At 40.6% G+C, this 26348-nt stretch overlaps 1 protein-coding gene across 2 annotated transcripts in view; it reads right to left on the bottom strand.

Moving 5' to 3' along the window:
• PPM1D (protein phosphatase, Mg2+/Mn2+ dependent 1D) overlaps positions 1-12316 on the bottom strand; it is a 58604-nt gene extending 46288 nt beyond the window's left edge. Inside the window, exon 1 of one of the 2 annotated variants that reach the window (XM_072779637.1) lies at positions 11642-12316. In XM_072779637.1, coding sequence (XP_072635738.1) covers positions 11642-12113 — 472 coding nt within the window. In that variant the 5' untranslated portion in view covers positions 12114-12316. The remainder of the gene's footprint in view (positions 1-11641) is intronic. The other variant, XM_072779636.1, reaches the window with a different exon arrangement.
• Between the last annotated feature and the right edge of the window lie 14032 nt (positions 12317-26348).

Genomic DNA, 26348 nt, shown 5'->3' with positions numbered 1-26348 from the left:
AAGCACTCTATTTATGGCTATTTTCATTAACTGGGAGTTTAAGGATCCTAAAATTATTATTCTTTTTCAATATTCAAAAAATTTTCCAAATAAACTTTAGAAGTAACTTGGAAATTTTAAAAAAAAGAACCCTGGGTCACCTGGGCAGGATAGTCATTTAGGCGCCAGACTCTTGGTTTAGGCTCAGGTCATGATCTCAGAGTTGTGAGATGAAGTCCTGCATCTGGTTCCAAGCTCAGAGTGGAATCTGCTTGAGATTCTCTCTCTCTCTCTCTCTCTCTTTCTCCCCCTCTACCCCTCCCACTCGTTCTCTCTCTATCAAATAAATAAATTTTTAAAAAAGCAAACTCTGTTGAGGTTCTGATTAAAACTGCAATAAATTTATGTATTAAGTAATCAACATCTTTCTAATTTGTCTTCCTTGTTTCTACTTTACAGTAGAAACAAAGATTAACATGTTAATCTTTAAATTTCTAAAAAATGACTTAAAACTAGGAGCGTATTAAAAAGATAGTACATGAATTCTAAGTATCTTTAAACAAGAAAATATGTATGAGCCATTAAAACAAAGACTAATAAATTTTATAATAAAACTATGAAATTTCTGAATGAAATAAAACTACTATAAATAAGTACAGAATGTATAAGTTCTTTGTGATAAGTTTAAAACTTGGAGTAGTCGTGTATTTACCATGTACCAAATAATATATACCAAGTTATCTAACTCTCAGGAGATAAGTAAGTACTACCATCATCTTTATTTTAGAGATGAGGATGCTCCAGATAAGAGAAGTTTCACCCAAGGTCATAAAGGTAATAAGTGGAAAATCTGAGATTCATCAACCCCAGGCAATACAACATACTCCAATCACTGTGCTAAGGGTTGTTACAGAATTCTAATGCCAAAGTAGTAAGATTTAAAAGCCTTCAGAAAAGCAATTTGAAAACAAGTACCTACAACCATCAGATGTACATTCTTTCAACAAATAATTCAGCTTTGAGAATTTTTTTCCTGAGGGAATAATCCAGATGAAGCATAAAGCTATGTGGCTTTCACTTGAGCCCTTATTTACAGTACTAAATATAGTGTGCACCTGTCTAGCACCCCCCCATTCCCTCTAGTTCTAGCATCCCAATTTTTGTTCTGGAGTACATAGCTTCCACTGTATGCAGTCTTCCTCTAATGCAACTGAAAAACTTGCTTGCTCCTAGCCTAGAGGTAGGCAAATGACCTAACCTAAATCAGACTCAGATATTTGTGTCTTTTTTAAAGGCACAATGCCAGAAAACTGTGGCGTTGATCCACCTCAGAGATTCAAATCTTTCTCTTTTTTTTTTTTAATTTTAAAAGATTTTATGTATTTATTCATGAGAGACACACAGAGAGAGGTAAGAGACACCGGCAGAGGGAGAAGCAGGCTCCCTGCGGGGAGCCCAAAGCTAGACTCAATCCCAGGATCCTGGGATCAAGACCTGAGCCAAAGGCAGATGCTCAACCACTGAGCCATCCAGGCAGCCCAGATTCAAACCTTTCAATGCGTATTCACTACTCTGGTTATGTCCACTCCCGAGACCTGGTTTAATCTTCAGTTAATTCTGTGATCTACCCAATGTCCTTCCAATAAACTCCCATGTTCCCTTCCTTCCTTAATGTAGACCAAGTTAGTGTTGCTTTCAAAGAACTGTAATATAAAATTTGTATCACAAATAGGCTATAGGCGACTAACCCACAGAAAAATGTCATTTAGTTACTGAACCAGTAAGGGATAGAAGGCTTCAGGACTCTCATTCATATTCCATATGGTAACAAACTAGCCCACGGTATACAGTGGTAAGATAAGGGCTGGCCTTATCATTAAAGAAATAGTAAACAGATAAATAGTCTGTAGTTAGCATACTAGCTTAGAACTGTGGTAATAAAACTTTTCTGGTTCAGCTAATGCAAACATTGAAACCTGGCCTCAGGCATATGACTCTGTCAAACAAATTTGTCATAACAAATTTGTTATGACTGACTGATATGATTTGGTATAATGGATTATGAATTAAATTGTATCTCTCCAAAAAAGATATCTGAAGTCCCAACACCCAGTACCTCAGGATGTGACCTTATTTGGAAATACGGTTTTTAGGGAGGTAATCAAGTTAAAATAAGATTAGGGTGGGTCCTGACCCAATATGACTGGTGTTCCCGTAAAAAAAGGGAATATTCTAACACAAAGACAAACACAAAGAAGGAAGATAATGTAAATATACATAGGGAGAAGATGACCATGGGACTAGAGTACTAGAATGATGACACACCTACAAGTCAGGGAATGCCAGGGATTGCCAGTAAACACCAGAAGCCAGAAGTCTCCCTTAGAGCTTTCAGAGTTGAGTAGAGAGAGAGCATAGTCCTGCCAACATCTAGATTTTGAACTTTAGGCCTCCAAAACTGAGATAATAAATCTTTTTTAAGTCAACCAAGTTTCAGTACTTTGTTACAGCAGCTCTAGAAAACGAACACAGTGAAACAGAGGAAATAATTACTCTATTACATGCATATGAATCCCACATATCCACTCCCATGAAAGGTTCAGATGACTGTCTTCAATTCTCTTTTTTCAAGGTTTTATTTATTTATTCAAGAGAGACACAGAGAGAGAGGAAGAAACACAGGCAGAGGGAGAAGCAGGCTCCAACGCAGGGAGCCCAATGTGAGACTCGATCCTGGGTCTCCAGGATCACACCCTGGGCAGAAGGCGGCGCTAAACCGCTGAGCCACCTGGGCTGCCCCACTTTCTTCAATATAAATGCTTATGGAAACAATTAGGTAATATCAAAATCTTTTAAACACATTTTATTGACTCTTCTCTCTAGGCAAGGAATGAAAGAGGGTGAAAATAAAATTGGTTCCTTGATCTGTGTGGGGATGGGAGAACCTGGAGGTGACAGATCAGATAGTAATACTTAATAACCCAAAGCAAAGCTGGTAGGGTTACCTTACCTAATTGACATCAGGACAGTAGAAAAAAATGGATCTTAAGAATGGTCACTCACAAGGCCTTATTTGATTCAAAGAACCAAAAGCAAAACAAAACAAAACAAAGAAAAACCAAAAAACTTTCCAAGTTTAGTTTAAGGAGTACTGTTAATCTTCCTCAAAATGGTATATGGCCATTTTTACATGTAGTTGTACACTGAGAAAAGAGAAATACCCACATCATTGAGTAACAGCTGAGGCTTTAAGATAATTCTGGAGCTATAAAACAAAACCACAGTCCACTGGTCAAGAGCTAGGCTGATGGAGGTCAAGTACTAAGTAAGATTTTGAATCCAGTCTACATCAGACTCAGTGGAATCCCAAACCTATCTTAGTAGTTTAGTCCCCAAATAACAGCAGCAACAAATAGCTTCCCCTCATACCTCGTAATTGACGGGTCAGCAAAAAAGGCTAAGTGTAAGATTTTAGAGCACCTCACCAAAGATACTCTCCTCCAAAATAGTAAATTAAAACATTACCCCACCTCTCGAAGAATCACAAAGATTGGCTGTCACCATTAAAACAAAAAGCAGGGGATCCCTGTGTGGCGCAGTGGTTTGGCGCCTGCCTTTGGCCCAGGGCACGATCCTGGAGACCCGGGATCAAATCCCACGTCGGGCTCCCGGTGCATGGAGCCTGCTTCTCCCTCTGCCTATGTCTCTGCCTCTCTCTCTCTCTATGTGTGTGTGTGACTATCATAAATAAATAAAAATTTTTAAAAAAGATTTAAAAAATAAAATAAAATAAAATAAAACAAAAAGCAGAAATGGAGATCCTACAAATTTAATTCTGTAGTTTGACCACTGCAAAAGTCTGATTGCTCTTGGAAAATGACAATGGATTATATTCAAACGGTGATCCTAAATGCAGCTGCTGTTTCTGATTTATCCTCTTTAGTGAAAAAAATAAACATAGCCTTAGCTATCTGGTATGTGTGCAGTAGCAAGGCCCTGATGAAACTACTATCTAAATTCCTGGAGAGGGATCCCTGGGTGGCGCAGCGGTTTGGCGCCTGCCTTTGGCCCAGGGCGCGATCCTGGAGACCTGGGATCGAATCCCACATCGGGCTCCCGGTGCATGGAGCCTGCTTCTCCCTCTGCCTGTGTCTCTGCCTCTCTCTCTCTCTGTGACTATCATAAATAAAATAAAATAAAATAAAATAAAATAAAATAAAATAAATAAAATATAAAATAAAATAAAATAAAATAAAATAAAATAAAATAAAATAAAATAAAATAAATTCCTGGAGATATCCAGGCTTTGATCTTTCCAAGACCTGTTACTTTAGGTTTGCTTTTTCTTTTTTGCATGAATAATTCAAAGAATTTCTTTTTCTTGAACTGATAGAAACTAAATGGCCAATGAGATATGCTACTATCACTCCCAAATACACTTACATTATCTAATTCCTACAAACAAGGGCATTCTCTCTCCTACATACCCACAATCAACAATCAAAATCAGGAATCTACATCTAATCTATATATCTCATTCAAACTTTTATCAATTATCCTAGTAATATGCTTTATAATGAAAGCATAAAATTCAGGACCTCTTTATTATATTTACTCATCATGTTTTTTTAGTTTTTCAATCTGGAACAATTCTGTTTCCTTGATGCTTTTTAAGAGTACTAGACCAATCATTTCAAGAATGTCTCTCCATTTGGGTTTGTTTCATGTTTCTTCATGTTTGTATTTGGACTATGCATTTTTGGCAGGAATATCACAGAAGTGTTAAATATGATCTTCTCATTGCAGGCAGTATATAATTTCAATTTACCCTTAAAAATGATGCTACCATTGGTCACTTGATAAGGTGGTATCTTTTTTTTTTTTTTAAGATTTTATTCACTTATTCATGAGAGAGAGACACACACACACAGAGAGAGAGAGAGAGAGAGAGATTGGCAGAGACACAAGCAGAGAGAGAAGCAGGCTCCATGCAGAGAGCCTGATGGGACTCAATCCCAGGTCTCCAGGATCACACCCTGGTCCGAAGACCAGGTGCTAAACCACTGAGCCACCCAGGGATCCCCAGATAAGGTGATATCTACCAGGTTTCTCCACTAATCTTTCCCCCCTTGTAATGAATAAGTATTTTGCAGGAAGATAATCTGAGATAATATAAAAATCCTTGTCTTGTAGTGGGTTGAATGGTCCCTTCTCCCCCATGAAAGATAGGTCCACGTAGAACCTGTGAATGTGACCTTATTTGGGAAAAGGGTCTTTGCAGATCTAATTAGGTTAAAGATCTTAAGAGATCATCCTGGATTATAGTGGGCCCTAAACCCAAAAACAAGTGTCCTTAAAAGAGAAGGGGAAAAGACACAGAGGAGGTGATATAAAGACAGTGGAGAATAGGAAAATACATCTACAAGCCAAGAAATGACAAGGATTGCTGGCAGCCACCAGAAGCTAGGAGAGAACATGGAACAGATTCTCCCTCAGAGCCTCTAAAACGGAGGCTATTACCTTGATGTCAGACTTCTGGCCTCCAGAACCATGAGAGAATAAATTTCTGTTGTTTTAAGCTACCCCAAAACAATTTAGGATAAGACCAGTTCCTTCATAATTCCTTTGGTCATATTCTTTAAAGTACGTGCTCTGATCCTCAGTCAAACTAAGTTAACAAAATTTCCACTTTAACTAAACTGTAATTAAAATTAAAAATGTAATCAAAAAAAGGGAAAAAAATTTAAGATTTTATTTATTTATTCATGAGAGACACAGTGAGAGCAAGAGAGGCAGAGACACAGGCAGAGGGAAAAGCAGGCTCCATGCAGGGAGCCCGATATGGGACTGGATCCTGGGACTCCAGGATCATGCCCTGGGCTGAAGGCAGGCACTAAACCTGCTGAGCCACGCAGGGATCCCAAAAAAGGAAAATTTTATTTTATTTTATTATTATTATTTTTTTATGATAGTCACACAGAGAGAGAGAGAGAGGCAGAGACATAGGCAGAGGGAGAAACAGGCTCCATGCACCGGGAGCCCGATGTGGGATTCGATCCCGGGTCTCCAGGATCACGCCCTGGGCCAAAGGCAGGCGCCAAACCGCTGCGCTACCCAGGGATCCCAAAAAGGAAAATTTTTTAAATCTTTTTTTAATATATTAATTACCTGCATTTTATTATTTTGGAATCATTTTATACCAGCAAAAGTAATATATGCATGCCACGCACATACCCTCTCTCTAGCAATTTCTGAAATATTGACACTGCTTAATAATATTGAAAATCAAAACTAAGGCGAAGTAAGGAACACTTAGTACCCCAAAAAAAAATTCTGTATATCATATTTCTCTATAAAAACTGTGGTAAATTTCCCACAATCACATCAAAGATCACATTTACTGCAACAGCATACTGTTATCTTTCCAGTGGCTCTCTTGATAATATTGAGTAAATAAATCATAGTTCAATACAGAAGAATTAAAACTGCAATTTGTTCACTACTTTCTTTGAACTATCAAAAGAAAGAGGCAAAAAGAACATTACTTCAAATAAATAAACCTTAAAAAAGCACAAACTTTAAAACATGGTATCTTAGAAGGCAAGCATAACACAAGAACATACAGGTGAATATACATATATTAGATGCATGTTACAACTTGAGATAGATCAAGAAGTAATGAAAATAAGAGAATAACATTTAAAAACCGGACTTAGGGCAGCCTGGGTGGCTTAGCAGTTCAGCGCCGCCTTCAGCCCAGGGTGTGATCCTGGAGACCCGGGATGGAGTCCCACGTCAGGCTCCCTGAATGGAGCCTGCTGCTTTCTCTGCCTGTGTCTCTCTGCCTCTCCCTCTCTCTGTGTTTCTCATGAATAAATAAATAAATTCTTAAAAAATAAAAAATAATAAATCCCTTTAAAAAATGGACTTTAATTCCACTTCTAGGGTTTCTACCCAAAAGAACTGAAAACAGAGTCAATTACATACCTCTCTGTTCACAGAAGCATTATTCACAATAGCCAAAAGGTGGAAACAACCCAAAATGTCCATCAACAGATGAATGGATAAACAAAATGTCATATACACACAGGATAGAATACTATTCACCATTAAAAAGGAAAAAATTCGGGAGACCTGGGTAACTCAGTGGTTGAGCATCTGCCTTTGGCTCAGGTCATGAACCTGGGATATGGGATCGAGTCCTGAATCCAGCTCCCTTACAGGGAGCCTGCTTCTCCCTCTTCCTTTGTCTCTGCCTCTCTGCACCCCCCTCCCCCGTGTATGTGTATGTGTGTCTCTCATGAATAAATAAATAAATCTTTAAAAAAAAAAAAGGAAAAAATTCTGATACATGCTGTAATTTGGATGAAACTTAAAGACATTATGCCAAGTGAAATAAGACACAAATGGACAAACATTGTATGCATTCCACTTATAGGAGGTACCTATAATAGGCAAATTCATAGTGACACAATGTAAAACAGAGGTTACCAAGGGCTTGGAAAGAGAGTAATGGGGAATTATAGTTAATGGTCACAGAGTTTCTATAGGGGATGAACAAATTCTGAAAATGGACAGTGGTGATGGGTGCACACCACTGTGAATATACTTAATACCACTGAATTGTACACATAAAATTGGCTAAAATGAAAAAAAAATTGGCTAAAATAGTAAACCTTGTATGTATTTTACCAGTTTTTCATTTCAACCACAGAACTTCCACTAAACTAGCAGCTACTTTGAGCAAGGAATCTACTCTAATAGGTTAATTACAAGTACATAAGACACTTCCACCCAACCAAAGACCTCAGGATTTACCTGAAAGGCAGATAAAACATAATGTTTATCTCACAGTGGTCTGTGTGATCTTTACAGGGATTTCACAAAGCCAAAATTATTTTCATAATTCTAAGAGTTTATTTCCCCTTTTCACTGTGTTGACATTTGCAACGATGTTTCAAAAACAGTGGTAAAACTGCTGGTGCCTTAGCAAGAATCAAGGCAGTGACACCAAACTGAGACAGTTGTCACTGTATTCTCCATAACCACCCACTTATAGTTTAAAAAAAAAAAAAAAAAAAAAAGGCAAACCAGTTTTACTTAAGAATGTCCTTGATGTTGCAATAAAAATTAATTTCATTAAGCCTCCACCCATGAATACACATCTTTTCACGATCTGAATGACAAAAAGGGAAGTATGTACAAAAGGCTTCAGTTACATATTATGGCTATCTAAAGGAACAGTACATCTGACTCTGCAAGTTATGAAATGAACTAACCCCAATTTTCATGGACCATCATTTTTACTTGGAAGACTGATGAACTATGTTAATAAGATTTGGGCACTTGGCATACATTTTTCTTCAAAATAAACAAAGTGAGCCTTTCCCTTCAAGAAAAACAACTGTTAATATTGGTTGCCAGTAATAAATTTCTAATTGCTGCTTAAAAAGTTACATTTTGGAAAATCTATATCCACTACAGTAAACTTGATAGCTTCCCAATCTTAATTGGGAAATATTGATAAATGTAATGCTTTCATATTGCATAATAAAATACGTCAATATTTGGAAGATCTGCATAATTTAGTGAAATGCTATTTTCAAAACGACTAATGTACCATGTCATAAATTACACGAGTAAAAGATTCAAAGTGCAAGACAGGGGCATCTGGGCGGTTCAGTCAGTTAAGCATCTGCCTTCCACTCAGGTCATGATCCTAGGGTCCTGGGACCCACCTCTGCATCAGGCTCAAGAGGGGTGTCTGCTTCTCCCTCTGCCCCCTCTCCCCCACCCATGCTTGTGCTCCCTTTCCCTCTCAAATAAATAAATAATCTTTTTAAAAGTACAAGACAGACCAATGCATTTTAATGTAAAACTACAAAAAGGCCTTTGATAAGGTTTCAGGTTCCATTTTTTACTAACCATAAGAAATGATTACTTTGGCATACAATATCCAGAATTATCTGAAAACACTACAAACTATTCCTCCCTTTTCCTACTATATATGTGAGGCTGCCTTCTTTATATACTTCAACCAGACAACACAGCACAACAGAGTGCAGAAGCAGATATGAGAATATTTATTTAGGTATTTCAGAAGAATGACTTTTCATTTAAATCACATTAATAATGAATGCTTATTGAATAGTTATAATGAATTATGACTAGTATATTCACTTAAATATATTAACATATATTTAATTTATTTTTAATAGTAATAAATATTTTTACATTTCCTCAGTTTTAATTTCTCTTTAAGTTTTAATGTGACAGATGTAGCCCACACAAACAAAAGCTCTTCAGGGTCCTCAATCATTTAAGAGTAAAAAAGGTTCTAAGAGCAAAAAGTTTGAGAAGCACTGCTATAATCTAACGAGCACTACAAAAGTAGACACAAAGGATGGTTAATTCCAAAAGAAAAAAAATATATATTCCAAAAGAAACCCAAGTCTTCACAGAAGAAAACACATTGACTTAGAAATTGAGTTTTTCAGTATTCTTTTTTGGGGGAGAATTCAAGAAAATGGAATATTTCAATGTGCCCTGGGAAAAAAGTGAGTAGACTAATGTGTTAGAAATGTTAACAGATAAAATTAACAGGGAGTCTAAAATTGTAATGGGAAGGGCTTGGATTATAAATTGCAGAGTTTGTTTATATTATAGAAAATGAGGAGCCACTCATGAATTTGGGACTGAAGCACAATTTTTCTTAAAAACCTCCATCTCTTATGTCAAGACTTTCACGTACTCAGCACTGCTTTCTTTTTTTTTTTTTTTTTTTAATTCGAGTTTTGAGGATGGCGTACAACCCTTAGCTGTGGAACAAAGCAAACTTAAATTTTTGTTTGGGTATACAAAGCTCTAAATCATGCCTCATAGGAGTTCAAGTTTGACTCAAAAAGCATGTGTATGTCAAAAAAATATACACATTCACATCTGACAGCATGGTCCCTGCCTTATTAAAATGCTCAAGTAACAGGGTTTATACTTTATCCTTTTAACTCAAGTATATGGTAAATTCATGCTGCTCCAAAAGTACTGCAAAATAAGCAGGCCTGTAAATAGTTCTTTGTGTCTAATCTTCCTCTATCTTGTTATCTTGGTGTCCACTGCCGGTTGCCCTGCAGGCAAAGGAATGACATATTTCTGGAATATACTGCAGTGCTTTCAGCTCTGCTCTGCCTACACAAAAACAAAACAAATAATAGGGGCCTCTGGGATTGGATGGGAAACGCCTCTGACAGGAAGACTGGTTGTTCTATGAGTCAATCAAACAATTTTTGGCAGGAAGCCAGGCAAATAGAAAACAGACTTTGAAAGGAACTGGTCTACAACTCTATGACAATACGGAAGAAAGAAAAGAAAGAAGAAAAGAAAAAAGAGAAGAGAAGAGAAGAGAAGAGAAGAGAAGAGAAGAGAAGAGAAGAGAAGAGAAGAGAAGAGAAGAGAGAAAAGAAAAGAAAAGAAAAGAAAAGAAAAGAAAAGAAGAAAAGAAAAGATCTCCATTATTTGACCAATCTTTACCCTCTTCTCTGTTCCTCTGCAGAAAATAAAGCAACATTATGCTACGATAAACAAGAGGATTTTTTTCTAAACCAGTTATTATCTTGTCTCTAAAAGAAGACTCCTGTCATTTATACAGAGCAATGGATAAGCAGTTATAAGTCTGTACGATAACATTTACTGGGTACAGAAACACTGGATGCTTTGGAAAACATCCGAAGTTTAGATGAAACTACAACTCCAACGAATTTTTTAGAAAGTACACTATTTCCTTTTGGCGTAGCTTCTTTTCTCTTGTTACTGTGACGAGCAGTTAACAACTTTTAACCAGTAACTGGTGAGACCTATCTGACAGCAAGTAGCTAAGACAACCACAAAAGAAAGTGTGCTTTTTACAAAGCCCCAGAAGTTAACACACACTCCTAACGTGGGGCCAGCTTAAGAGGTAGCAACGCGCATTCCTCGCTTTTGTTGTTCATAAGCAGTACAAACATAAATACCCTAAACACATTTTTTTTTTTTTTTTAATGCTCGACACAACCGCATTCCTCCCAAGACTAAGTTGCTGGATGACTACATTTAATCTTCTTAAATTAGTTTCTAGTACACTTCAGCTACCAGCCGCCTGGGGTCAATATGGAGAGCTGACACCAGCCGTAGGAGGCAACCCGACGGGGGCAAGTCCTTCAAGAGCAAAATCATGACAGATTCTAAGGAAGCACTCTCATTTCTGCCGTCCCCCCCCCCCCCCCGCTTCCTTTGCGTGTGGCCCAGGTAGCTACGCATTTCCAATTCGTCTTTTGGCCAAAATCTGGCGCCAGGTTTCAAACACATGTATCCGCAGCCTTACCACCAAAAGTGAAGCCGGGAGAGGACCGCGCGTCCCTGGATCCCGGGGGGGTGGAAGGACGGCGCGGGGCGGCTGCTGGATGCGGGACGCGGGACGCGGGACGCGGCCATCCGCATCTCTCCCAAGGTTACTCCGCCCAGCTCTCCGCCCCGGAAAGCGCCAGCGGACCGAGGGGACACTTCGCTTCTACCACTGGGCACTTCGTAGCGCTCCCGCAGCCGGGGGCCCACGCGGGGGCCGGCGCTCCGAGAAGAGCCCTCCACTGCCCCGAAAAAGAGGCGGGCGGCAAACCAGCAGCGAACTTACCCAGTTTCTTCCACATGGCGAGGTGACAAGCGAGGAAGCCTTTGCGGATGGCAGCGCAAACCTTCGCCGGCTCGGACGACGTGAATCCCTTCTGCTTCTTGATGAAACCCCACAAATGCTCCCGGGCAAACTGTGCCGCCTCCCGCCCGCCGTGCCCGTCGCACACGGCGAAGAATGCCACTGAGGAGCGGCGGCGGCAGCAGCGCCCGGGAGCTGGCGAGGCCGCGGCGTCCGGGGGAGGGTCGCGAGCCTCTCGGGCTGCGGCCGCTGGGCCTTTCCCCGGGACTTCGCTGCCAGCGGGAGCCGGCGGGGACGGCCGCGGAGGCGACGGCTGCGAGAGCGACCGCCGCGGCCAGGGCTTTTCTTCAGCCGTCGGCTCGGGCTCCACCACGATCTGAGTAACGTCCTCCATGTACTTCCTCCCGCCCTGGTCGGAGAAGACGCTCACTCCCAGCGAGTACAGCCCCGCCATGGCCGGCTGGCTGGGATCCCGCCGGTCCCACGCAGCCCGCCGAATCCGGCGGCGGGAGACGCACTCAGCGCCCGCCGGCCAACTATTGTTTATCTTCGACGACGGCGAGAGGGGGGAGGGGGCGGTCCCGGAAGGGGGGCGCGCGATGTCGGGACTTGTCCGCGAGAGCTGGGCCGGAGCTCTAGGGCGAGAGGAGCCGAGCCGCTGCGCCTGCGCGGTGCGCTTCCCCGCCTGCCCGCGCCCACCACACAAATCAGACGTTCTCCCGGGCTGTCGTCACTCGGCTCTCCGGGCCCGGCCAATCCGGAGTCGAGTTGCGGCGAGCCCGCCCTCCGCCCCAAACCCTCGCTCCTCGCGGCAACGGCCGGCCTCCGGCCTCCGGCCTCCTGCGCGGGCGCGGGCGCGGGCGCGGGCGCGGGGCCGGCGCGCCGCGGGCTGGGCTTCTCTCCTTCGCTTTGGGGGTTTCCGTCGCCTGCCGAGCACTTACCGAGCAACTTGAGCTGTCACCTTTTTGGCTCGGTCGCCGGGATCGTGATGCAGCCCTCCGCCCTCGGCATTGCGCTGCTCGCCTACGGGGATAGCCGCGTAGGCTCGGGCCTCCCCCGAGCGTAGAGGAGCGGGGCGGGGGGCGGGGGGGGCACCTTCCATTCCTTGGAGTGAAATGGCGGGAAACCTCCCTTTTGGAAGGTCGTTTGTGAGCAGGCTGGAAGAAGCGTTGATCTCTTGAACTGGATTTGGGTGGGATGTACCCGACTGGGAGTTTGAGGCAGGCAAATCCAGTTTGTGTTGTTAAGGAAACTTAGGAACTTTCCACCATCCGCTGAACGGCCTTGTTTCACATAACTAGGTACGTCGGAGACTTTACAAAGGGTTATATTTTAACTAATGTTAAACAGATCGTCTCCGCTTTTGTTAAACCCAGTACTTTTTCCTACAAGCCCTGGCTGGGTATAGCGTTTTACCCCTTTGGTGGTGTCACTTCAAGTAATCCCTTGAAAATAGCTTAGGGGAACTGCCAGGAGCTCCAGTGCTCTACCAGTTTGGTTATCATGTTCCCCACCCCTTCGCCCAGTAACTTGTAGTCTAGGTACTGAAACCTTTGCACGGATTTACACAAATGAAGCCTCAGTAGGCAGGGTAGTAGGTTCCCGGCAGCAAACTTTCTTTCAGTGAATCAGTTTAAAGTTCACTTTTCTTGCCACTTCACCATCAGTTCTCCTGTGTGCCCTTTCCTGTACGGCTTTTGAGAGTCTCAAATGGAATGATACTAACACAAATAGGAGTAGGGAAAATGTTCAAACAATTGGCACCAAAAAAAGGGGGGGGGGGGAGGCACAAGTACAAATCGTCAAACTATTTGTACCAATAAAAAAAATGAATAACCGAATCAGCTCAAGATGTAGAAAATCTAAATTGCATAAAACTACAATTATGTAGAAAATAAATGTAGTCAGAGATAAGCCCCTACACCAAAATAACACTAGACCAGATAGTTTCGGAGTGAAAATACTTGGAAAAAGGTCCCAGCCTGTTTTGAAGGATTATCATAATTCAGTTATCAAAACCTAACAATCATAACACTAGAAGGATATCTGTAGACTATTTTATAACTGAAAATGCAAAATCTTAAATGAAAAATTAGCAGTCCTAATCCAGTAGCCTCCATGCCACAAGACCTACAAGAGAGAATGGTTTGTGTAGCTCCGTATTATTCATTTTAACAGTGTAATCCACCTTTATTCCCTCCCTAGAGATTACAAAAAAAGATAATTCCATCATGCTTTATAATCCTTTTCACTCAATCACAACCCGTAGCCTCCAGGTCCAACACCATTACCCTGATTAGCATCTCCATGCTACCCTCTACTTCTATTAATCTGATTCAGTGTCTACTTTTCACCAACCATTCTAACCTTTTCACTCCACACTTTAGATTTCAACATCTGTTAACAACCATTTCCCCTTTATTCTTCACCTCTTCTCTAAATGTTCCCATCAACTTCCTGTTCCAACTGAAAACTGGTTTTATCACCTAGCAAAACTACCTCTCTTGCAACTTTCCAAGTAGAGGAGACTGTCTACTTTTCAGTTATCTTCAAACCTACTTTTCATGTTGCCTACAAATCATTTCTCTCTCCTTCAAAAACCCAAGCTCTTTTAAAGTTATTGTCAACTGCTACTACACCAAGATGTCATCAACTACTGATCCCTACAAACTCCTTCATTTGTTCATGTTCACTGTCTTCCTTTCTTCCACTATTTTTGTCATTTCTCAGCCACTTTTTCAAAATGTTAACCACATTTCCCATTCAGTATACCCTAGCTTCTCAGTTCCCAATTTCCCTCTTCATGAAGTGCCCTTGCTACTGTTAAATTAGGTAAACCCTCCATTTGTGTTCCAGATCCTTTCTCTTCTCTCCCCCAGAGCTTTTGCCTATTTATCCTTTCTTGCTCGTACCTCATCACTTTTTCCTTTTCTACTAGGTCATTTCCATCTGTGCACAGACATGTTCTGATTTCTATTTTAAATAAAAATAACAAAAAACTATCTTAACCCCTTACACTACCTCATTTCTTTTTCTTTTTTTTTTTTTCTTTTTTTAAGATTTTTACTTATTTATTCATGAGAGACAGAGAGAGAGAGGCAGAGACATAGGCAGAGGAGAGAAGCAGGCTCCCTATGGGGAGCCTGATGCAGGACTTGATCCCAGGACCCTGAGATCACGACCTAAGCACAAGGCAGCCGCTCAACCACTGAGCAACCCAGATGCCCCATTACCCCATTTCTCTACTCCTCTTCACAGGCAGCCTTTTTGAAAGAGTTGTCTCTAAATTCTACTTCTAATTCCTACCTCATCATTTCCTCTAAACCTATTCCAAACAAGCAACCATTCCCATCTTTCTTTTAATACTGTTTTTGTAACATAACCAGACTTCTCTATTTCCAAAGCTAATGATGACTTTTCTGTTATTGACTGCTCCAAATGAAGAAGCAAATAGAACCCTGTTTCTTTCTTGAAACTTAGTAGCAAGTAAAACCATCACTTCTTTTTAAAAACTTCTCTTGGTGGGGCAGTTGGGTGGCTTAGTAGGTCAAGCGTCTGCCTTCAGCTTAGGTGGTGATCCCAGGGTCCTGGGATTGAGTCCTGCATGGGGCTCCCTTGCTCCTTGGGGAGTCTGCTTCTCCCTCTGCCTCTCTCTCTCTCTCTCTCTTTCTCTCTCTCTCATGAATAAATAAATCTTAAAAAAAAAAAAAAAAAAAACTTGGCTTAAAAGAAAAACCCACACCATCCTGGTTTTCTTCCTACCTCCTTGACTAACTACCCCTTCTCATTTTTTTTAAATTATATTTATTTATTCATGAGAGACACACACACACACACACAGAGGCACAGACATAGGCAGAGGGAGAAGCAGGCTCCATTCCATGCGGGGAGCCTGACGTGGGACTCGATCCTGGGTCTCCAGGATCACACCCCAGGCTGCAGGCAGTGCCAAACCACTGCACCACCAGGGCTTCCCCAAACTAGGAGTTTTTAAATTCTCTTTCCTCCATTCTCCTCCCCACTCCATCCTCCCAACAATTTCCAATCTTTCTAATTCATCAGCAAATATTTTGACAAAATCTCCAAAATCAACACTGAATCTACCACTTCACACTACCCCTACCCCTATCATCCCAGTCCAAGCCACTATTACCCCTAACTTGGACCACTACATTAGTCTCCCCACAAGTCTTTCTTCTCTCACTCTTTGCCCTCAGCAGTCCTTTTTTCACTGGCTAGTATTGTGATCTTTTTATTTTTTTATTTTATTTTATTTTTTTTTTAAAGATTTTATTTATTTATTCATAGACACAGAGAGAGAGAGAGAGAGAGAGAGGCAGAGACACAGGCAGAGGGAGAAGCAGGCTCCATGCAGGGAGCCCGACATGGGACTTGATCCTGGGTCTCCAGGATCACACCCAGGCTGCAGGCAGCACCAAACCGCTGTGCCACCAGGGCTGCCCTGTGATCTTTTTAAAATCGTAAATCACATCAAGTCATTCTGCTACTCATTACATTTCATGACTTCCCATCACATTTAAAATGATATGTATGGGGAGTGGAGAGATAGATAAAATAAATGAAGGGGATTAAGAGGTACAATATTCCAGTTCTAAAATGAATAAGGCATGGGATGCAATCAATGTACAACACAGGGAATATGGTCAATAATATTTTAATAACTTTGTATGGTAACAGATGGTAGCTGGATTTTTTTATGGTGACCATTTCATAATGCGTATAAATATCAGATCACTTATGTTGTACACCTGAAACTAATACAATATTGTATGTCAATTATTCTTTAATAAAAAATAATAAAATAATATACAAACTCCTTATGAAAACATACATGATTGGGGCACCTGGGTGGCTCAGTGGTTGAGCATCTGCCTTCGGCTCAGGGCATAATCTCAGGGTCCTGGGATTGAGTCCTTCATCGGGCTCCCTGTGGGGAGCGTGCTTCTCCCTCTGCCTGCGTCCCTGCCTATATCTCTGTGTCTCTCATGAATAAATAAATAAAATCTTTTTTTTAAAAAAAGAAAAAACCTATATGATCTCTTTGGTCCCTAAATGCTTGTCTAACATTATTTCATAACAGTTTTCCCCTTCCCCACTACACTTAAGCCTCACTGGCCTTCTTTCTGTTCCTTGAACCATCCAAGCTATTTAGTGGCTTTAGGACTTTTTGCCTTAGCTGTTCCCTCTCCTTAGAATGCTTGTCTCACCTCTAGCAACTTAATGAGGATGGATACTTGCTATTTAGATCTCAGTGTAAATACTAAGAGACTTTCCTAGCCATTCAGTCTGAAATAGCCACCCAGTATCTCTATCACATAATTGTAGTGTCTCTCTGCCTGGTTAGATGTGGGCAACAAATATGGGGTGATGATCTAGTGGAAGCCAGTGGCACAGGTGGTGAAAGAATTCACCCAAGGCAGAACAGAGAAGAAATAAATTTATTGAATACATCGCAAGGGAGCAGGCAGGACAGCAAAAAGCGACCCTCTACTACAAGGCAGTGGGCAGGGGCCGTATTGAGAGCTGGAAGGTGAGGAGGTGTGGAGACGTATGAAATTTTCCCTTTCTTAGTAACTGTGCCTAGTTGTAAATAGCCCATTGGTCAGCTAGGGCTTATGGATATTTTGAGGTGGGTCACTTTATGAACTATATAAGTATTCAGCCAGGTAGTTGCTGTAGGCCTTTCTACTTTGATCAAGTTGTCATTGCACAAACCTGTTAAAGCTCTAAGCTGCCTCTACAATAACCCTACTTTAATTCTCTACAGAGGACTTATTATCTGATCTTTTTTTTCTCATCTTTTGTTTTTAATTTATTGACTATCTTTCTCAATTAGAATGTAAGCTCCACGAAAACAGAACTTGTCTTATTCATCCCTGTATTCCCTGAACCGACCACAGAAAGTTGTCCTGTGAATTCATTCATTCATTCATTCATTCATTCAGCAAGAAATGTGTAAAATTGATATAAAGAAATCCATGAAATTTTGTTTTAAGATTTTATTTATTTATTCATGAGAGACACAGAGAGAGAGGCAGGCTCCATGCAGGGAGCCCTTGTGGGGCTGGATACTGGGATTCCAGGATCACGCCCTGAGCTGAAGGCAGACACTTAACTGCTGAGCCACCCAGGCATCCCTAAATAAAATCTTTTTTTTTTTTTTAAAGATTTTATTTATTTATTCATGAGAGACACAGAGAGAGGCAGAGACACAGGCAGAGAGAGAAGCAGGCTCCATGCAGGAGCCTGATGCGGGACTCGATCCCAGGACTCTAGGATCATGCCCTGGACCAAAGGCAGGCACTAAACCGCTGAGCCACCCAGGGATCCCCCTAAAATCTTAAAAAAGAAAAAATCCCACATGGATTTTTTTTTTAAGTAAGCCCTACACCCAATGTGTGGCTTGAACTCAACCCTGTCACATGTTCTACCAACTGAGCCAAACAGCACCCCCCCAAAACTGGATTTAACTTGACAAGTTGACTCCAAAATTTATCCAGAAGAGAAAATGGATAATAGTTAGGATGTCATTGAAAAAGATTTTTTATATTTTTTAATTTTTAAAATTTAAATTCAATTTGCCAACATACAGTATAATACCAAGTGCTCATCCCATCAAGTGCCCTCCTTAGTGCTTGTCACCCAGTTACCCCAACTCTCCACCCACAGCCCCTTCTGCAATGCTTTTTTTGTTTCCCAGAGTTAGGAGTCTCTTGTGGTTTGTCTCCCTCTCTAATTTTTCCCACTCAGTCCCCCTCCTTTCCCTTATAATTCCTTTCACTATTTCCTATATTCCACATATGAGTGAAACCATATGATGATTGTCCTTCTCTGATTGACTTATTTCACTCAGCATAATACCTTCCAGTTCCATCCATGTCGAAGCAAATAGTGGGTATTCATCCTTTCTGATGGCTGATGAAAAAGAATATTAAGATTGTTAGGTGCCCTGCAGATATCAGAATATTTTGTAAGTTGTTAGTGGCATATTAATGTCCAAATGGACCTGCAAAATGGAACCAAGAGTCCAGAAAGGGATCAATATAATATTCAAAGGAATATATGACAGATGTGGAATTTCAAACAATTGAGGAAAAGACTGCTTGATTAATTCACTGATGTTAGGACACCTGGCTATCCCTTTGGTGGGACAACTCACTGTCTTAAAGGGGAAAATGGTGAAGTCCTCAACTTGGACCAGCCTTAAAATAAAATGGCTAGTGGACTAAAAGGCTAAATTAAGGACAAAACAATGTAAAAGTGTGCAAGAAGTAACAGTGAGATACCTATCAGATTGGCAAAAACTTTTTTAAAAGATTTTATTTATTTATTTATTTATTTATTTATTTATTTGAGAGCGCACAGGCATCAGGGGCAGGGGGTCTGGTGAAGCAGAAAGAGTAGGAGAAGAAGACTCCCTCCCGAGCAGGGAAACCAATGCAGGGCTCCATCCCAGGACCCTGAGATCATTAGCTGAGCTAAGGCAGAAGCTTCAGATGCTTAACCAATACCCTTTAGCAAAAACCTTTTAAATTTGATAATATGTAGGGCTGGGAAAGGTGTTGAGACAAGCACTCTCATTAACTATTAATGGAAATGTAAATTAATATCAGTCCATATCAACTGAAATTCAAACTAAATTTATCTTTTGACCTAGAAGTTCCACTGCTAGGAATTTACCATACAGGTATCTTTGCAAAAGGTACATATATAAGGACTTTTGTAGCAACAGTGCTTATAACAATAAGTGAATTTTTTTAAGTATTAGAAGAATATAGGAGATAGAATATACTAAAATACCTCAAGATTTTCTTTCTCATATTTCCAGTGATGTTATGCTTAAAATGTCCTTGTAACTTTTGAGATCAGTTAAATAGGACTAAAATTTCATTTTTTCTTCCAGTAGTTTTATTTTACTTATTTATTTATTTGTTTGTTTGTCTATTTATTTATTTATTCATGAGAGACACACAGAGAGAGAGAGGCAGAGACACAGGCAGAGGGAGAAGTAGGCACCATGCAGAGAGCCTGACATGGGACTCAATCCAGGGTCTCCAAGATCATGCCCTAGGCTGCAGGCAGCGCTAAACCGCTGCACCACCGGGGCTGCCCTCATCCAGTATTTTTAATAGTTAAAATGTGTTCTGACATTCAGATTTCTCTGGAATTATTTTGGCATGAAGTGGATTTGAATTTCTTTCAAAAAACTGTGTTTCACAATGTCTTTTGTGAAATGATTTCTATATCTATTAGTTAGTGATACTCCTAATTATTAGATAGTAGGTTTTAATACACGCTTGGCTCTATTTCAGGGTTAACTATTCCTCTGCACTGATTTGTTGACTCAGGAGTTATATCTTGCTTTTATTGGGTTCAAAGTCTTTTTTTTTTTAAGAATTTGTTTATTTATTCATGAGAGACACACAGAAGAGGCAGACATAGGCAGAGGGAGAAGCAGGCTCCCAGTGGATAGCCTGATGTGGGACTTGGTCCCGGAGTCCTGGGATCCTGAGCTAAAGGCAGACATTCAACCACTGAGTCACCCAGGTGCCAGGTTCAAAGTCTTTTAATGTAGGCTATAAGAATCTTAGAGGCAAAATAATAATCTAATTAATCTGCTATTATTTCTTGCCATAGCTAGAAAAATCAGTAACATCTACTAAGTATTAGTCTGCTGTTCATCTGTTAGAGCCATCCTATGTGTTTAGAACTGTGTGGGACATCTGGGTGGCTCAGCGGTTGAGTGTCTGCCTTCAGCTTGGGTCATGATCCTGGGATCCAGGATCGAGTCCCACATCGGGCTCCTTGCATGGAGCCTGCTTCTCCCTCTGCCTGTGTCTCTGCCTCTCTCTGTCTGTGTCTCTCATGAATAAATAAATAAATCTTTAAAAAAAAAAAAAGAACTGTGAGATAATGTGTCTCAAGAGGTTAAATTCTGTGATTCTGCCTTTGCTCTGACTCAGTTGTTTTGCAACTCAGTATGTGACAAAATAATCAGTCTAATCTGGCTACCACTGTCACACTCATTGTGCGGAAATGTAAATTGGTAAGAGACACAAAATTAGAATCATTGGTGCCAGAGTCCCAAAGGTGTCAAACCTGTATCTGTTCTTAATTAGCCATGGAAATTCAATCTGTCATGTTTTCTGCAGATAACTGGTCTCAGAGTCATTAATGTGGAAAGAACATTCATACTATTCTTCGTTGGATAGCTCTACTTACATACTTAGCCTTTTCTTCTAAAGAGACCTACTCTTGAATTTATTGCTTTTCCTTGATGAGCATTCCATTTTTTTTCATTTTCTGGTCACACAAGTTATTTAAATAATTTGGAAAATTCTTTTTCTTGAAGTAAGTACTGCGTGTTTTAGTTTTACTCAGCAGTACTGTTTACTGTGTTTATTTCTTTTTTTTTTAAGATTTTATTTATTTATTCACGATAGACATAGAGAGAGAGAGAGGCAGAGATACAGGCAGAGGGAGAAACAGGCGCCATGCCAGGAGCCTGACGTGGGACTCGATCCCGAGACTCCAGGATCGCGCCCTGGGCCAAAGGCAGGCGCCAAACCGCTGAGCCACCCAGGGATCCCCTGTTTACTGTATTTCTGTTGGAGAAATTTTTAAGCTCCAAATAATGTGCCATTTAGAATTGGAGACAAAAATCACAGACCATCTTTAAGAGAGAAACCTAGGTGGCTGAGCAGTTGAGCATCTACCTCTGGCTCAGGGCATGATCTTGGGGTCCTGGGATCAAGTCCCACATTCGGCTCCCTGAATGGAGCCTGCTTCTCTCTGTGTCTTTCATGAATAAATAAATAAAATATTTAAAAAGAGAGAGAAGCCAGTAAAATTTAAACATTACATTTTTTAAAAATTTTTATTTATTTATGATAGTCACAGAGAGAGAGAGAGGCAGAGACACAGGCAGAGGGAGAAGCAGGCTCCATGCAACGGGAGCCTGACGTGGGATTCGATCCCGGGTCTCCAGGATCGTGCCCTGGGCCAAAGGCAGGCGCTAAACCACTGTGCCACCCAGGGATCCCTAAACATTACATTTTTTAATTTTTTAATTATTTTTTTGAGAGGGGAGGGACAGAAGGAGAGGAAGAGAGTACCTTAGGCAGGCTCCAGCCTTAGCACAGAGCCCAATTACGGAGCTCAATCTCAGGACCCTGAGACCATGACCCTGAGATCATGACCCCAGACAAAATCAAGAAGAGTCAGATGCTTAACCAACTGAGCCACCCAGCCACCCCACAATGCCCCCATTGTTTTTAGATACTAACAAGATCATTTGGTTTCTGAGGCAGGGTAGAAGCAAGTTATTTAGAACACTCACTGCATCCCCTATGCTGAGCTGTAAGGCATAACATTATTATTTTTTCCATATATTTTCCCTCCATTCAGTCTGTGGGACTTGAGAGAACTTAGAGGGGATTTCAGAACCGACTGTTAAAGGTGAACTTTTAAATCACCTATGTAAAGAAGGGAAGCTTGTACATTTAAGTAAACATTGGCAAGAACACTTTAATAACTTGTAATTTGCTTTTTTAAAGATTTATTTATTTGAGAGGGAGAGAGTGCATGCATGTGCAAGAGAGAGAGGGGAAAGGGGGAGAAGAAGAGAATCTTTAAAGAAGACTCCCTGCTGAGTGTGGAGCCCAACATGGGGCTTGATTCTAAGACTCAAACCCAAGAGTCAGTCACTCGAGTGACTGAGCCACCCAGGCACCCCTAAGTTTGCTTTCGATTTAAACCATTTATAATTTTTTTCCCTAAGTTATTCTCTCACCAGAAAAATCCTGAGTTTTTTCCTCCCTCAGCATGTGCTTTAACAGAAAAATCTACTTCACTTTCCAGCTGTTTAACTTGGTATAGACCATATTGTACCTACCTCCTAAGGTGTTTGTGAGAAAATAGATAGTGCCTGGAAAATGTCCAGGATAGTACCCACATACAATAAGTATTCAGTAAATGTTACCCCTTACCATTTGCTATTTTTTTTAAGATCTGCTTTTTAAAAGACTTGTTTACGTATTGTTTGAGAGAGAGAGAGAGAGCATATGCGTGAGCAGGGGAGGAGCAGAGGGAGAGGAGAGAATCTCCAGCAGATGCCCCACTGAGCATAGAACCTGATGCAGGGCTCAATGCAAGGCTCAATTCTATGACCCTGAGATCATTACCTGAGCGAAAATCAAGAGTCAGATGTCTAACTGACTGAGCCACCCAGGCATCCCTCTTACTATTTGCTATTAATGAATTTTTTCTATTAAGCTTCTTGGTTAATTTTTCTCAGTACAGTAGTTTTATTTTTCACCTACTCTCCTGTAATCTGGCCTCCATCCTCTTTACTTTCCTGAACCACTTCTTACCTCCTAATTACCAACTTCAGTTCCAATTCTCTTGCTCATGGACCTTTCATCACACATCCATATTTTAAATATTTATTTTAATTTGCATGAACATATATTAATTTGCCAATCTTTCAATGTAAGGCCAAGACTTTTACTTGGCATACGAGTCCACTGTTTGAAATTCAGCATCCCTTCTTTTTCATAAACTGCATCAACAGTGTATCACCTAAGACTTTCAGTTTTGACTTCTTTCAGTGGAACAAGAACTTGAAAACAGGGATCCCTGGGTGGCGCAGTGGTTTAGCGCCTGCCTTTGGCCCAGGGTGTGATCCTGGAGACCCGGGATCAAATCCCACGTCGGGCTCCCGGTGCATGGAGCCTGCTTCTCCCTCTGCCTGTGTCTCTGCCTCTCTCTCTGTGACTATCATAAATAAATAAAAATTTAAAAAAAGGGATCCCTGGGTGGCGCAGCGGTTTGGCGCCTGCCTTTGGCCCAGGGCGCAATCCTGGAGACCCGGGATTGAATCCCACGTCGGGCTCCCGGTGCATGGAGCCTGCTTCTCCCTCTGCCTGTGTCTCTGCGCCTCTCTCTCTCTCTCTCTGTGTAACTATCATAAATAAATAAAAAAAATTTTAAAAAAATTAAAAAAAAAAAAACCAAAACTTGAAAACATATGCAAAGTGCTTACAATGCAGAATCTTTATGGATTTTATAATTTACCCCAAACACCATCAATCTTTTACAGTTATCATGCACATACCTAATTCACAGCAGTTTCTTTTATTGATTTGCCTTTATTAAATCTTTCTAAAGCATTGAATTTAATTTTCATGGAGATAAATTATTTTTCCTCCCATTCATATTTCATCATGTTGCACAACATTTAATTAAACAAGAACAACTGGAATAAACAGGTTTGTGAACCAGCATTGACTTACCATGTGGGAACAGTAGTGTGTGGGATGTAACAGAGAATTAAAGTCTAGTCCCAAATGGATGTCAAAATATCTGTGATATTCTATTTATTTTACTTAAAGAGGTCAAAAAAGTGTGAGGAAAGTATTAACAATCTTCAATCTTTGGTATTTTAAAAAAAAAATTCTCAAAGAGAAAAAGCAAAAGCAAATGATTTTATAGGCTATATGAGGAAGAAAAGTAAGGGAGAAACTAAAGATCTTAGATACTGGTGTGTCCAAGGAAAGGTTATCCTGTGCCTGGTCCTCTCTGGGAACAAAGCCTGGGGGAAATCAATTGAATTTCTCCACATCGTTTAAGGATCAGATGCTCCCAAGTGTTTGCCTCATTTTCTTGGGAAGTCAGTCAGCAACCTCTAAGCCTTACCTCTCCACTCTGTCCACCATGGTAAGGTATCAGGAGAGTAAAAATGTCTGCCTTGGGATTTGGGAAGATGTATCTAAGGCCCCTCACCACTCATGTTAAGTAAAGCCTCACATAGCCTCACATATGGAGACTCTGAATGGAAATAGCCCATCTGAATTATTTGAAAGAACACTTGATTTCCTAAAATCAACCAACACAGGAAACAACAGATGGTGATGAGGTTGTGAGGAAAGGAGAACCCTCTTGCACTGTTGGTAGGAATGCCAACTGGTACAGCCACTCTGGAAAACAGTATGGAGGTTCCTTGAAGAGTTAAAAATAGAACTACACTATGATACAGCAGTTGCACTACTAAGTACCCAAAGAATACAAAAATACTAATTCAAAGGATACAAAAAGGGGCAGCCCGGGTGACTCAGCGATTGAGCATCTGCCTTTGGCTTGGGTCAGATCCTGGGGTCCTGGGATCGAGTCCCACATAAGGCTCCCTGCATGGAGCTTGCTTCTCCCTCTGCCTGTGTCTATGCCTCTCTCTCTCATGAATAAATAAATAAAATCTTAAAAAAAAACAAAGGATACAAAAATACTAATTCAAAGGGACACATGCACCCCCATATGTATGCATTGTATTACATAGACCTGAATTTGTGTAATCACTATATCCAGATGTCTTTGATTTTCTCCAAGATATTTTACAAAATATTAGGTAAGGCTGTGTGATGCACTCTACAGATTCTTATTTTCTTTTTCTTTTCTTTCCTTTTTTTTTTTTTTTTTTTTTTTTGCCATCTTAAGCTCTTCTGCTTGATTTTTGCATTTCCTTGAATAGATAAATATCTTTCTTTGATGCAATTGGGAAGGAATTTTTAAAACCCTTTTTGGGAATCACTATCTGACAAACAGAAGGCCAACAAATTGTCTAACACTTTCATAAACTCATTAAAGTGGTCTTCTTGCTTTGAGGGGATAGTACACATATACAAAGGAAAAGAGAGAGGAAGAAAGAAAGTAGCTAAGCACTATCTCCTATTCAGATATCCTTTCCTTTTATCTTGTCTTACTGGAGAGTCTTGAGAGTAGTTGTCATGGGTGGTCTATAGTTTACCCAGGTTCTAAGTAGGGCTTCTAGAGAAGATTTAAGTGATCTTGAGGGTGTAGAGAAGTAACAGGACTGAAAACCAAAATTATGATGAAACAAGATATTCTGCCTAGAGGAGTGTAGTAATTTGCTAAACATAAATTCTGTGGTGGCAATATTGGTGGATCTGTCATACTGTCAGTAAGAAATATAGAAATGTGGGTATTCCTTGAAAATTCACTTGAAATTACAGTCATGGTCATCCATTTCTGTGATTGGTGAGCAATGAACTTAGAGATTCTTTAAAAGTCTCTAAGATTCTGTCAGGCGTAGAGTTGTGAGAAATATACTAGAGACGTGTGATGCAGGTACAACACAAAACCTCTGGTGGAAGAAGTTTATAGAGAGTCAGTTGAGTGCATGCAGTCCCCTACTGTCTCATCCCATGGAGAGGTAAGCTTGGGTCAGGCATAACTGAACATTCTAGAAATTATGCTCCAGGAAAACACACACACACACACACACACACACACACACACACACACTCCCCTAAGCTGCTCTTTATATTCACAGGGAAATGAGAGGGAGTAGAGAACACTAATCAACCAAAGTGTTTTAGTTGGAGGAATAGCCATGAATACAACAGGGACACTCTGTGTGACAGTTGTCTAAGGAGTTCAACATCAGTGCTAGTATCTGTTGATAGTATTGTAGCCTTTCCTACTGAGCTACATCATTTCAGCTGAGCCAATTCTTTGCCAGGCTACTCAAATCCTATCCAGCAGATAAAGGGTTTGTCTCGTCTCACTCTGAAATCTGGGATTTAAATTAAAGGCAATACTTAAAAGGAATGAGCCATTCATGCAGTAGATGCCACTGAAAATTGATTGGCAA

Source organism: Canis lupus, chromosome 16 (assembly GCF_048164855.1).
Source record: "Canis lupus baileyi chromosome 16, mCanLup2.hap1, whole genome shotgun sequence".
In the NCBI taxonomy this organism is placed as follows: domain Eukaryota; kingdom Metazoa; phylum Chordata; class Mammalia; order Carnivora; family Canidae; genus Canis; species Canis lupus.
Note: the sequence above shows the minus strand (reverse complement) of the source record. Positions and strands in the feature narration are given on the sequence as shown.